This window comes from Podarcis tiliguerta (assembly GCF_965153285.1).
Source record: "Podarcis tiliguerta genome assembly, chromosome: 3".
Lineage (NCBI taxonomy): Eukaryota > Metazoa > Chordata > Lepidosauria > Squamata > Lacertidae > Podarcis > Podarcis tiliguerta.
The window spans coordinates 66844562-66857938 of record NC_139536.1 but is presented as its reverse complement, the minus strand read 5'-3'; the positions used below and the strand labels follow the sequence as shown (position 1 = coordinate 66857938).

The 13377-nt window shown below is 42.3% G+C and overlaps 1 protein-coding gene across 5 annotated transcripts in view; it reads left to right on the top strand.

The window, feature by feature from the left end:
* Window positions 1-7831, top strand: part of DCBLD1 (discoidin, CUB and LCCL domain containing 1) — a 40844-nt gene extending 33013 nt beyond the window's left edge. For 3 of the 5 annotated variants that reach the window (XM_083435210.1, XM_083435208.1, XM_083435212.1), the window contains exons 10-15: window positions 2537-2684; window positions 2793-2909; window positions 3767-3857; window positions 4765-4814; window positions 5758-5892; window positions 7091-7831. In XM_083435210.1, coding sequence (XP_083291336.1) covers window positions 2537-2684; window positions 2793-2909; window positions 3767-3857; window positions 4765-4814; window positions 5758-5892; window positions 7091-7605 — 1056 coding nt within the window. In that variant the 3' untranslated portion in view covers window positions 7606-7831. The remainder of the gene's footprint in view (window positions 1-2536; window positions 2685-2792; window positions 2910-3766; window positions 3858-4764; window positions 4815-5757; window positions 5893-7090) is intronic. The other 2 variants (XM_083435209.1, XM_083435211.1) reach the window with 2 other exon arrangements.
* The last annotated feature ends 5546 nt before the right edge of the window (window positions 7832-13377 follow it).

Below are 13377 nucleotides of genomic sequence, written 5' to 3'. Positions count from 1 at the left end.
AGAAGGCTCCAGTCTAGTTTCGCCATGGAGAAGTGATTTCATTTGAAAACATTTGTAAGGAAACTAGATATTCCTCTTCACTAGAGGAAGCTGGATGAGCAGTTTGGCAGGAAAAAAATATTATTTGAGCTATGAGAAGAAGCAGGACAGTGTACTAAAGTGCCCTCTTTGCCATTTTCTTTCTTTATAGGTACAGTAAAATATGCTTTTGCATATACATACATCCACCCACCCCAGGGACAAAGCCTTCTTCCTTCTTCAAATTTCACTGTGGGGGAAGCAGATTGGATTGTTTTCAGGGAGACCTATATTTGATGCAGCAGCTACTTGCCCCTCAAATCTTAGACTGTTATTTGCCCTCCTGTAGATAACAATCTGTATTTTTAAAATCTTCACTCACAACCTACGGTGTGGGGGCGGGGAAGAGCTGCTTGTATTGTGAACTGATTTTGCATATACTTTAACATTATTTGAGAAGTATTTTCTGTGAAATTACTGCTTGTGGTGGAGCAGCTTTTTTCAATCTATGTTTATAACTTTTAAGTGTTAGAAATCTTCCATTTTATTTCCCCTTCTCCCCTTGTCTTGAAAGCAGGACTTTTCTGGTTTCTAGCCCAAGGTTGTAATTGCACAAGGATCTGATAAGGTGTGGCAGGGATATATGCAGAATATTAAGGCTGCAATCCTGAGCACACCTTACAATAAACTAAGGGCCATTGAAAGCAGTGGGAATTACTTCCAAGGTTTGCTCTGTGATGGTGTGCAGTACATCTGCCCCCACAAAGAATCCAGGGAACCGTAGTTTAAGGGTGCTGGGAATTGTAGCTCTGTCAAGGTTAAACTACAGTTCCCATGATTCTTTACAGGGGAGATGCACTTTAAATGTGGGGTGTGTTTTCAAGTGCACATCTACATTCCCATGCCCTTTTTCAGCTCCATGAATCAGTCTAGAAGAGGCATGGACTCCTGCTCATTTGACCTACAATAAGAATTGGAGAAGCTCAGCCTTTATCAGTAGGAGATAAAGCAAACACTCTGCAAGCAAACTCTCTGATAAAGTCTCAGAGTTTGCTTGCAGCTTAGTGAGAGAAACTTACTTTTTTGCCCCTAAATACAAAGGGCAAGTTAGAGATCAAATCTGGAGAAGTTATTATCTCCCAGCATCATATACTCGTTTTGGATTTTTTTTTATTACTGAGTTAGCTGCATTGCACAACATGGGAATCTGCTGCAAAGGTACTTCAAAAGCGCTGTATTCCACATAGTTGAAAAAAAGTATGGGCTATCAACATATGATTGCAATTAATATTAGGCCTTCTGTGAAAACTTATACAAAGAATTATAAAAAGAGAAGGCTTTTTAATGGTATTAATTTAAAAGAAGTAGTATGTTTATCTTGCTTTCCACTGGCAGTGCTGATAAGTTCTGTCCTGTCGGAAGAAAATCTCAAGAACACTTTGAGCAAAATAAAACAGCCATCTCCCCATCGCTCCGGCTTCTTTGGCAATTTCTCCTTCCCTTGCAGATCCCCGTGTGTCTCCACCCTCCACCCCCACCCCCCACCCCAGTTCCAAAACTTCCTCCAACTCCCAGAAGTTGATCTTAGGGGAATGGAGAGACTGCAGGGGTGAGGAGGCATTTGCCAAAGATCATCTTGATCCCTGTTCTGCCGTCAGAAGGCTCTGCTGGAACAAAGTTTCTGTCCATGGGGGATTACCAGCTGGATACCATTCTTTGGTGGTGGTCACTTTTTAAATCTAAAATGAGAAATGTGCTGCTCTTCCAATCCTAGAACACTGAAGTTTCCAATACTTAATTCCCTTTACTAGCAAAGTGGATGGGCCCATGCCAAGCAGCAGGGCTGTGAAGCAGGATCACCCACAACAGACAGGGCATGGAGTACCTGCACACATGGAGGGGCAGTGTGCAGGGGAGAAGGGTATTATTTTGCACACGCCCATTCCACTGTTTGTGAAGTGGGAGGAGGACTTGTTGCAGGAAAACAGTTTTAGAAACAGTAAAAGAGTGGCATTGATTAATGCTGTGTTAAGGAGAGGAAACAGGCACCAGTAATGGGGGGCGGGGGAGAGAGAATTGTGCTAGAATTGTACAGGGCTAAAGCCTTCCCTTCAGTTGTTAGGCTGAGACTGGCTCTACCGGTTGAATTAAAGTGGTATAGTGCTGACTCTACAGCTTGCTGTGCATCCGGCCTCAAACTCTGCCACAATCTGAAGGAGGAGGAAGAGTTAACTACTCCTTGCTGGCCTTGGACTGTTTGGAGTTGAGCCTGGTTGCGCAACTAGCTGCTCAGCTGGTCACAAACCATCTTTTTACTGCTATACTGCTCCAGTTTAGGACTGTCTACATATTGGAGGAAGAGCTTTAAACTCTGGAGAGTTGAGGTCTTTCCTCGCCATCCCCCAGTGAATCAACACAGGCTGCTGTTGATTTTTATCCTCTGTGATTTCAAGGGGAGAAGTTGTTATTCATTGGCTTTAAACCAAATAATGTGGTTCATTTTCCTTTCAAACGGCAGGTATTCAAAGCCAACTCTAATCATGGAGATATAGTCCGGAATAATTTCATTCCCCCCATAGTAGCCCGCTACGTGAGAATTATTCCACAGAGCTGGAACAAAAGAATAGCACTGAAGGTGGAACTTATTGGTTGTCGCATAAACCAAGGTAAGCCGTTTTACCATTCGGGGGGCGGGGAGAGGTTTGATTGGCAGCAGGATCTGAATGCCCTTCAACTGTTTTGAGGTTCACTTAGTTCCACCTTTTGCCTTGCAGTTAACAGCTCCCTTACGCATCCGCTCTGGCAGAGACCAAGTCAAAGCACAGGTGTCTCGGTTAGAAAAGAAGACAGAACCATCACAGAGCCCATACCCTCAGAAGAAGGCAGCTTAGGTAGGAAACACCTTTCCTAACCTTAATGGAGGGCGAAAGTCTTAGCACAGCTCCTACCAGAGACTGTGACAACTTTTCAGAAGTGATAATGTAAACCTATTTCTAAACCACCTTTTTGAACCCCAATTTTCAAATGCCTGGGAACAAAATGTGATTCATTGGGGGTGAGGTTGGCAGGGCACATTCATGTCTTTGCTACATGGTTTTTACTTTATGAGGGCCAAATGACCAGAAACAGTGACTTGTGTTCTGGATATATACAAGGCTTGATTGTATAACTTGAGAGGTATCCAATGCTTAATACCGATCTAAAGTGGGTGCAGGTCTGAGCACACGGAGTGGTATTCAACACAGAAGAACACATAATCAAATCATAAGTTAAGCCTGGATATGGGCAAGCCTGCTGCACCCAGATGCAACCACATTCCTCTTGCTGCACTCTTTCCCTTGTGCAAATGGGGAAAGAAACCAAGAAGAAGGCCTCAGTTAACCATGGCTTCCTACTACATGCTAGCTAGAAACTGTGGTTAATGACTTTCAAAACTTGGCTTGTTTGGAATCCATTGGGCATAATTCCTGGCTTGTACGTAACAAGAAGCCATGGTTAACAGCAGCTCCCCCCCCCCAAGATCATGTGAAGGGAGGAGTGAAATGGGAGCAAAGGGTGCAAGGAGGTGATGCATATCCTTGCTTGTTAAGCCAGGATTCAATAATGTGAATTAAGTCCCACCGTTTCCTGGGTTCTGCATACTCCCCCCTATATACCAGTACTATGCAATATGTAGTCCAGCCCTCAAGTTAGTTTTTCAGCTGGGTTTTCAGTATATTGTAACTTTTCATCTTCATTTCTTTTTAAGGACTGGATCTTACTACCATAATCGTTCCAGTAGTAGTGGGGCTTTTGCTGTTCCTGATATCTGGAATTGGTATCTATGCTGTTGTACGAAAGTATGTAACTCTCACTTCAGAGTTGAAAAGCATAAAAATTCTTGTGGTGGTTTTTGGACACATAACAGCCTTAGCTGTTTAGTAGGTTAAAGAGTAACTGGCAGATCTACCACCTAACAGGAATGCACCTGATGATTGCCTTCAGATGTTTTACAACAGAAGAGGGAAAATGCTATGACCAAAACCTATAACTGTATTTGCATTATTAATATGAAGCCTCGAGCTTAATCACCAGCGTTTCAAATTCTGTCGCCTGGGCTTCCTCAAGTCCCCTCACCAGCTCCTCATTGTGCTCTTGCTCGTCCAATGAGTTCCTTCTCCCAGCTGATGTCCCCATGAATTGCAGGGAATGGGAAAGCGTGGCTCTCTTCACAGAAGGAGTCTTCCAGCCTTTTATAGACAAGTGAGCTAAAATAGGAAGTTCCATGAAAAACAGCAGAAAGATTTCCACAATGATTCATTTCTCACCTGAGGGCTTTTCTGATCGGGAAAGAGATGACCTATGCAAAAGGCTCATGGGCAGTGCACTTTCTTCCTCTCTCTTTCTCTCTGTCACTCTTTTGAGTAACCAGTTGCAAAGTCCAGTCCCACCATTTTATAAATATAAAACAAGGAAGAACTACACGACTGCCTTGGAATCTGGCGAGAGCCAGTGTGGTGTAGTGGTTAAGAGCAGTAGACTCCTAATCTGGGGAACCGGGTTCGTGTCTCCGCTCCTCCACATGCAGTTGCTGGATGACCTTGGGCCAGTCACACTTCTTTGAAGTCTCTCAGCCCCACTCACCTCACAGAGTGTTTGTTGTGGGGGAGGAAGGGAAAGGAGAATGTTAGCCGCTTTGAGACCCCTTAAAAGTGAAAGGCAGGACTAACTGAAGCCAAGTGCTATTGTTGCTGTTCTTCATTATAGGAGAGGAAAGAAAGGAGGTGCTTATGGCTCATACGACACCGGAAAACCAGGTGGGTGATAAAAATTGTGGTTTTGTTCATCATCTGACAATAATGAGAAAGGGAAATGTTTATGCAGTTGTAACAATATCTTTGTGTGCAGTGGGACTAATTCCCCTTAAAGATCTTACACACAAATAGCACAAGAACTTTTAATATATGTAATGGATGGGTGGAACTGGAGCAGTCATTGATAGCAGCCAGCGACAGTTTCCTGTGCTTAGTACTTCCTGATCCTTGGAATCGCTGTGGCTTAATCTGGATGGCTTGGATCACGCATCCATTATCCATGTCAGTCTCTACCAGGGGATAATTTAATAGGAAAAGGGTTTTGTGGAACCATTTTCATTAAAAGTCTTGGATCAGTGTTTTTTGATGTCACACCCTTGTTCCCTTCTCCCTTGCGGGCCTGCTTCCATGAGATGCTCAGCAAGTCCAAATTTAGCTTTGCTTTGAAATTCAACAGTGCACTGCTGTTGAAATGGGTTGTTGGGGAGGGAGATCCAAAAATGATCAGCAAATAAGCTGATTTAAAATTAAGTGTGTTCATGACTCCAAGAGAACATCCAGATGATAAATTGGTGGGATCCGAGAGTCCCTTATGTGACCATACTAGATGAGCTTCTGCTGATTTTTTCACACACACATGCATGCACGGACACACACACACACACACACTGCATCTCTCACCCCCAATATCTCCCTTCATTCCAACTCTCAAGGGTGACTTGTGAGGAACACAAGCAACTGCAGGATGGAAGGAAAGATAGTTGTCAGGATTTAGCCCTATGTGGTCTGTATAGATAGACTGATCTCTGCTAATGCAAGCTTCTTTTAACCCTAAGTATTACATGTCACCCTTTCCAACACACTCTGAATCAAACTGACAGTTTTACTTTTTTTGTGCATGCAATGTTTTATATTGGATCACATTTGAGATTTTTAACATTATTAGGACTTGAACTTCTAGGTTTCTGGAAACAAATCAAACAACCCTTTGTCAGACACCAGTCTACTGAATTCACCATCAGTTATAATAATGAAAAGGATACGCCACAAAAGCTAGATCTCGTCACAAGAGAGATGGCAGGTAACTTCACTGTCTTCTGAAAACAATCCCTATGTAGCACGTAAGAAACGTAAAGAACAGGCTTAGTTTGCCCATCCGTAAGGATTGGCAGAATAGAACTTGTACCATTTTAAAATTTATTTATCATACTTCTATTATTGCCCTGCCAGTGTGTTCACATAAAACTGTTGGCATTCTTCTTCCAGATACCTGTAGAGTAATGGCTTTGGCTTTCCAACATTCTTCCTCATCAAAGACGTTAAGAAGAGATTTCTCAGTCAGGCCCCTCTAGCCCAGCATCCCATTCTCACAGTGGCCAATCAGATGCCTTTGCAAAGCCTGCAAGCTGGACATGAGAACTTTGCCTGACTATCTATTATTCCTAGCAATGGTTATTCAGAGGCATACTGCCTCTAACAGTGGGGGCAGAACATAGCTATCATGACTAGTAGCTTTTCGGAGTTTAACGGTAATTTGTCGTACCATCCTTTAGATAGGATGGTGAATAAATTTGACAATTGTGTGCATGTTTTCTTGCTTAGTAATTCTAACATTATAGTGCACATTTTTTTCTTTCTATTGCACATGGCTCATGTAGCTTGTATAATCAATAGCTATTGCTCTACTAAGGATCTAATGTAGGAATCTGTTTTTGACCTTTGATAGACTGAAGGCTGTGTTTGTCAGTAGAGCGAGAAGGATGGTTTGATCTTGTGGCGAGAAGGCAGGGGGAAAACAAATGGTCTCTAATAAAATTTGTGCACTCCAAGGAAAATCTTACGATCCTTATGAATATTTATTGCTCGTCGCCATAAGCAATTGCAAACAATGAATTAAAAATGCCCGTTGACACAAACATAAAACATGATCCAATATGCTTCCTATTTGTTTCTTGTCTTGAAGTTAAAATACATCTTTGAAGCATCCTGGAAATGTGCTTAATTTTAGCTTATTCAAGTTAATTAATTGCCCTGACAGTCCCCCGACATTTGATTCAAAGTACTTGCTTGAATTTTCTTTGCTGCAGTTGAGAAATAATGTAACTTGGTCAGATGACTCAGCGATAACAGAAAAAATAGCTATCTCCTTTAGGCACAATAACAATTACTTTCTGGGAGAAGGCAAATAATATAGCCGATTGCTCAGCACAAATTAAGGTGGCATTCAGTATTTGGTGTGATCTGAGATTCTGATGTGATTCTTTCTGTTTCCCATCTAGATTATCAACAACCTCTCATGATAGGAACTGGGACAGTAACCCGAAAGGGATCCACTTTCAGACCCATGGACACAGAGAATGAGAAAAAAGGTAGCGCCGAGACCGGGAACCATTACCACTGCCCACAGAGAGCAAATCGGCACGATTATGCACTGCCTTTGACCAACCACGAGCCTGAATACGCCACTCCTATTATAGAGCGACACATAGGAAGAGAAAACGCTTTTCCTTCAGAGAGCTGCTATAACATTCCTACTGCTTCTGCCACGCATAAATGTTCCCTTTCCACAGGCACTTTCACTGCCTTGTGCCAGACTGAAACAGGGAGTGAAGATTATCAAACACCTCAAAGTCAGAAGGAGTATGACAAGCCAAAAATGAAAGCCTTGCCCACACTTGACTACAATACTGGCTATCAGAAGCCCCAAACCAGTTTATTGACAGATGAGGGCTATTCAACACCCAGATACTGCCTAAAACCAGTAAATCAGACTGCAATGACAGCTCTTCTGTAACCTTAAGGACCAGCGGAAACGCACTGCCATAATGTTTAAAGCACTGGATTAGATTTAGAGCAAAACAAAATTTGCTCTTGGCTGAGGAGTGAAAGCTGTTCATTGCTGCCCTTGCGGTAGAGTCTTCAGGCAGTTGATTCTCTGCAGCTGCGATATTGGTGCTCCACTCTAACATTGTGCAATCTGTACATACATTTTTAATTTAATAAAAATAACTTAAACTTTAGTCTGTTTTGTCCTGTGTGGGCTGGGTGCTGTCAGTGAGAAGAACTGGTCACTGCACTGATTTCTAGACAAGGTAGGACAGTGTCCTAACAAAACAAAGCACGGCGTCTGGGGTTGTTTTCCTGTTGGTAGTTGTGCTAACTAGTTCTGACATGTTACACAGAAGTGGGAGCTAATTAAATTTAAAAGCTAATTTCCTCGGGTCATATCCTATGCTGCAGAATCCCCTTCTTTGAACAGTTTTAACTGTGTGAATAAATCTGTACTTGTTCTGGGCAAAATAAGTTTTGAAAAAATGAGGGATGGTGCGTGGTATTGTGATGAGAAGTGATGCTAGTCAATTGCCACTGAGAAACAGCGGGCTCTTCTGTTTCATGGATTTAACTGTGCCTGTAAATGGTCCATTCTTTAGCCCCAGATTAGGACAAGGGAAAATACCAAGACTAGAACACAGAGCTGAGTCTCTGCCATGGCCCTAAATAACCTCTTCTCCACCATAAATTGCTAATACAAAAACAGCATAGTTGAGATCAGGCAGCCAGTAGGTTTCTAGAAGTAATTTTTCAAACTCACCTCTAGTTTCATAATAGCATCTTCTGAAGAATTTCTAGGCTATCAGTACATATACTGCCCACTCTGCAGTAAGCCCCACCAAATACTGTGGATATTATAGTAGCACAACCCAAGCCTAGCAGTAGTAGTTTGCTTTGGGTCTGCCATCTCATTAAAAATGGGCTCTGCAAGTTGCATTCGGAAATATTTTTTGGTAGTTTACTCGCAGATGCTTAGATATTTCGAATGCGTTGTTCACAGGCTCCTTGTGGCAGCTTTGTGTTAAAAATGTTTTTTTGTGACTTTGTCTTAAGGGTTTCTTTTAAAAAGGGGGGGCAGGAAAGATGAACTGGAATAGCTGTAAGGATCTCTGCTTCTTATACTGACTTCCCCATCTGATTCTCAGGACTTTCCCCAGGCTACTACCTATTCCACAAGCCACCTACCTTGCTCTGTGCATTTTCCCCATGCTTTCGCCTGCCTGGAATGAGTCCTTCAGCTCTGATGATGCTTCATTCTTGCTTAGATGGGGGATGGAGACATGTGTGTAGCCAACTGGACAAAATTAAGAGTTCCATCTGCTGCCTCTCCCCCTTTTCCCTCTGGCCCTGCCCACTACTGGTATGTGACCCATGGGAGGTTGCTTAGGACAGCAGGTAGCCCTCAGGTTCCCCCACCCCTGACCTGACCCTCCTGTCTTTCCTAGCTCTGTTGTCCAAGATTCTCTAGGGACCAGTTCATGCGTATCTTTCCTACAAAGATGCACCCTGCCAAGTGTACAGCTGATTTGCATAATCTTCACACATTAGGGTATTCCTAACAAAAAAAAATCCTTCCAGTAGCACCTTAGAGACCAACTAAGTTTGTTATTGGTATGAGCTTTCATGTACATGCACGCTTGCTCACAAAAGCTCATACCAATAACCAACTTAGATGGTCTCTAAGGTGCTACTGGAAGGAATTTTTTTCATATTGTCTCAACTACTGCAGACCAACACGGCTACCTGTAACTAGAACTATGGTATTCCTATCCCTCTTGGATATTTTTCTTCCCCATCAGCAGTACACTTCTCGGCTAGGAGAAATGCTCTGCTAGGGTGAAGCAGCCCCCTAACTGGATAGGTCAAGGATTGAATCTAGAACCTTGTACATGGAAAGCATTTGCTTTTTCATATACATTGTGGCCCCTGACTTCCTTCCTGTGCAGTCTAGGAACCGTGTGTTTTCTGGGAGCCAGGCTTTCAAATAAAACGCAATGCCAAGGCTTTCAGCTCTCTTGATAAGACGACTCCTTCTACTGAATGCAAATCCTGGTATTGCAATAGCAGGGTGTCTGGTACAGCTGGCCTTGGCAGTGTCCTAGTCAAAGCAAAGCCAGGGAGGAATATAAGAGAAGACTGCAGCCAAAACACCTTGGCTGAGAGCAGGCATTATAGGTTGTGGTGAGACTCCTAACCATGTGTGGAGTTATTCGTATTAGTATCCGTATATATTTATTTATCCATCCCCTGCGTTCTTCCCTGACAGAGACTCAGGAATATTATCATTATCAAAACCCAGGAGTTTGTAAAAAGCTTTGATTTTAAACACCACCACCAAATGCTTCTAAGTATCTCTAAATCTTCACTCTTTAATGCGTTGCTCCACTGTTTTGCAAATAGGGAACAATAGTAGTTTCCTTTCCTCTTAAATGAATTCTGTATGTCTCTGGTTTCCACCAGAAGGCTCAGGCCACACAAAAGTTATTTGAAGGACATCTAGAAGACTGGACTACACCTCACAAATACATAACAATTATTATTTAGATTCATCCAGATTTGCTCATCCTCGTTTTTGATTTTTAATTAATCTACCACTATGTCTGTAAAGTGTTTAAGAGGAGCTTACAATATTATCTGGTCTTAAAGTGTGTTGGTGTTTGACTCACACTTGAGAGTTCATGTAGCAACAAGGCATTTGTGAGTATAATAGCACACATAGCTTTCCCCTCAGTCTTGGGGTGGAATCTGATCCAGGGCAGTAATGACCAAACATAATTAGCTGCAGAGAGTTTGTTTATTGATCTAAATGTAACGACCTGATGTTCACATTCCAGTTTTTATGGACAGGTCTCGGCGAAATGCAGCTGTACTCTGAAAAGGAACCTATAAAGGGCAGTGCTACACTTTACCAGAGCTTCCACTCTCCTCCCTGCTGAGATCAACAAGGGTAACTGGTTGCAAGTATGAAGGCAGGCGAGGCTGGTGGCGCAGTGCCCATTCGCCCAAATGGACCTGCCACCACCACCAAAGAGGCCACCAATGACAGCTAGCCACACCTCCTGAAGGCTCTACAAGGCCAAGTCATGTGCATTTGCTTGCAAGCTCTGCAAGGACAAGAAAAGAAATCAGATAAGTTTATGAGTTGTGATGGGGTGGAGTGGAGATGCCAAAGTTTGGGATGCAGCCATGTCATCTACTGTTTTATAGCTTAGAATAGTTTAGACACCACTCATTTTCCTACCCTGCTAAAGCTTGTGTTTTCTAACTTGAAACAAGATCTGCAGGACAACACCACAGAAGCTGCAGTGTATCTGATGCCTGCTGGCTCTGTCACAGAGGAATTATATATTCATATCTCTCAACTGCTCACTAACCGCAGAATGCACTGCATCTTTATAAAAGCATTTGTTCTCTAGCACCTTAACTGTGCTCACAAGCAACGTAGGAGGCAACAGCATCATATCAGGGGTTTGGCTGACTAGTGTGTGCTTTCTTCGCTAACAGTTTCCCAGATTGGTTTCCTCTGAGTTTGGGAACTGTCTTCCCAAGAGCCAAGATTCATAAGCCTGCAGCAGCTTTCAAAAGTGACAACCCTTTGTCTTTAGAAAAATGGTGTGTGCTTGAAAGACATGCAATATTCAAGCTCCCTGGTTTGGTTTGGTTTTTATAAAAATGGGAAATAAGGTATTGTGTGGGTGGGCAGCAACATCACACAACAGCAGGCAAACTTTCATATGAACTGTCCTAGAACAGTAAAACTCCATGCAAAACCTTACAGTGACAAAACTACCTACACCCTAAACCCTATTAACCCACAAACAGGATTGCATCAAAGACCAGCTAGTGGAGATACTAGTGCAGTGCAGGAACATTTCAAGAAACTCATAAATGATTTATGAATTATGATTCTTTAGACAGTGAGAGTCTCATTTTTCAGATGCCACAATAAGTGATACCTGTGTAGAATCAGGCAACATATTAGAGTGATTGTGTATATCTCCTTGTTTTAGAATGCTGTTGGTTTTATTGGTCTTGTTTGATAAATATTGTGCACCATTTTATGTAAACCAATTAGGGATTTGTCATTTTCCATTAAGTGGTCTATACATTTTGATAGATGAAATCAATCGATATTTTGCCCACACAATTACTATGAGACGCGTGAAGGTTACGAACAAATGTTTGCACTCTCCATTCCTGCTGATAGCAGAAATGTAAGAAAGAAGACACCAGCAAATATCATAAGCAGATCTTCTTTAAGACAGCTTTTCTCATTTATGGCTAAGCTGTTTATCCTTAAGTGACACCATCTGTTCTCGTTGTCAGTTTTGTGAAGTGTGAATTGCCCAACAAGAAGAAATATTGTAAACTCAGTGTAGTGCACATGTAAACGCCATACTGAGCTGAGAAACATAGGAAGTACAGAAATGAAAACTTGATAATTTTCATTTTATTGTAGACAATTATTCTGCTTAATACTCAGGTCTCCTATCTAGCCATTCAGAAAGATACGGAGATTTATGCACAGTAGTGCTAAATCCATCACATATTGCAAAGAACATTGAAAGTTTTATAAATCTGTCACTATTACATTCATTGTAGTATGGCAAAGAATAGTAAATAACTATTTCAACCTAAAGTTACAACCTAGTTAGACTGAATAATTTTGATTTATGGCAGTGCAGCTCTTACTTCAGTGGGACAAACAGTCACGAAGCTGTGGTATTTATTGAATTCAAAACCCTTCCTCCACACCAAAGCCCAGCAAACAACAACAAAAACCCTTTTCAATCAGCATTAAAGTGGTTATTGAACCACTTGCCTTCCATAGCTTATTTTGAAGCCCAAATGAGGTCACAGGAAAGCAGATAGGATTGTCTCACGCCTGTTTTGATATATCCCAGAACCAGACACAGCTACGTATGCTTCCAAAGCAATCTCTAGCCTCGGATAACAAAGGAAGCAGATGCAGCAGCCAATGTTTTTACTGTATACCCCACTTCCACAGACAATACAGCAGGATGCTACTGTAATCACTTAAGAACGTAACAAGAAAAACTTGTTGGCAGCAAAATGCACCTTTCAATGACCTGTCTGACCAGTAAGGTTTTTAAGAGGTCTGAAAGAATTCTAGGAGCTGTGTTCCCCCCTCAAAGAACTACTGTTTCCAGCGCCCAGAACAAACTACAGCTCCCAGGGATGTGTCTGCGGGGAACCATATGTTCCAAATGTGTGGTACATACGCAGCCAGAGTCGTGTGTGTGTGCCTCAAGTACTTCCACCGGCAAATGGAGACTTCTCCTAATGCTCACCTCTGGTTTTTGGACCTTCATGTTGCATCAGTTATGAATGACATCATAACCAATTATATATGCATTTGCATTTTTGTAGATTGTTACATTTTGCAACACAGGGGTTTGTGTTTGTTCGTATGTTAAAATCTGGCTGGGAGGCCCTGCTTGGCAACCTGCTGCCAAGTGATATCTATTCTGCGGTGACTTCAGAGACGGTCTTCTCTGGACTGGCCCCCTCCTTATGGAATGCTCTCCCCTCTGAGCTCTGACTGGCACCTTCTCTTTTTGTCTTTCAGGGCCAGCTGAAAACATGGTGCTTCCCCCCACACCCACTCAGGCTTTTGTAGGATGCTAGCTGTCGTTACCAGGTAATTTTAACGGGTTGCTGTAGTTATGTGCCTTATCTGTTCTTGTTTTATATTAAGATAGATGTTCTATTC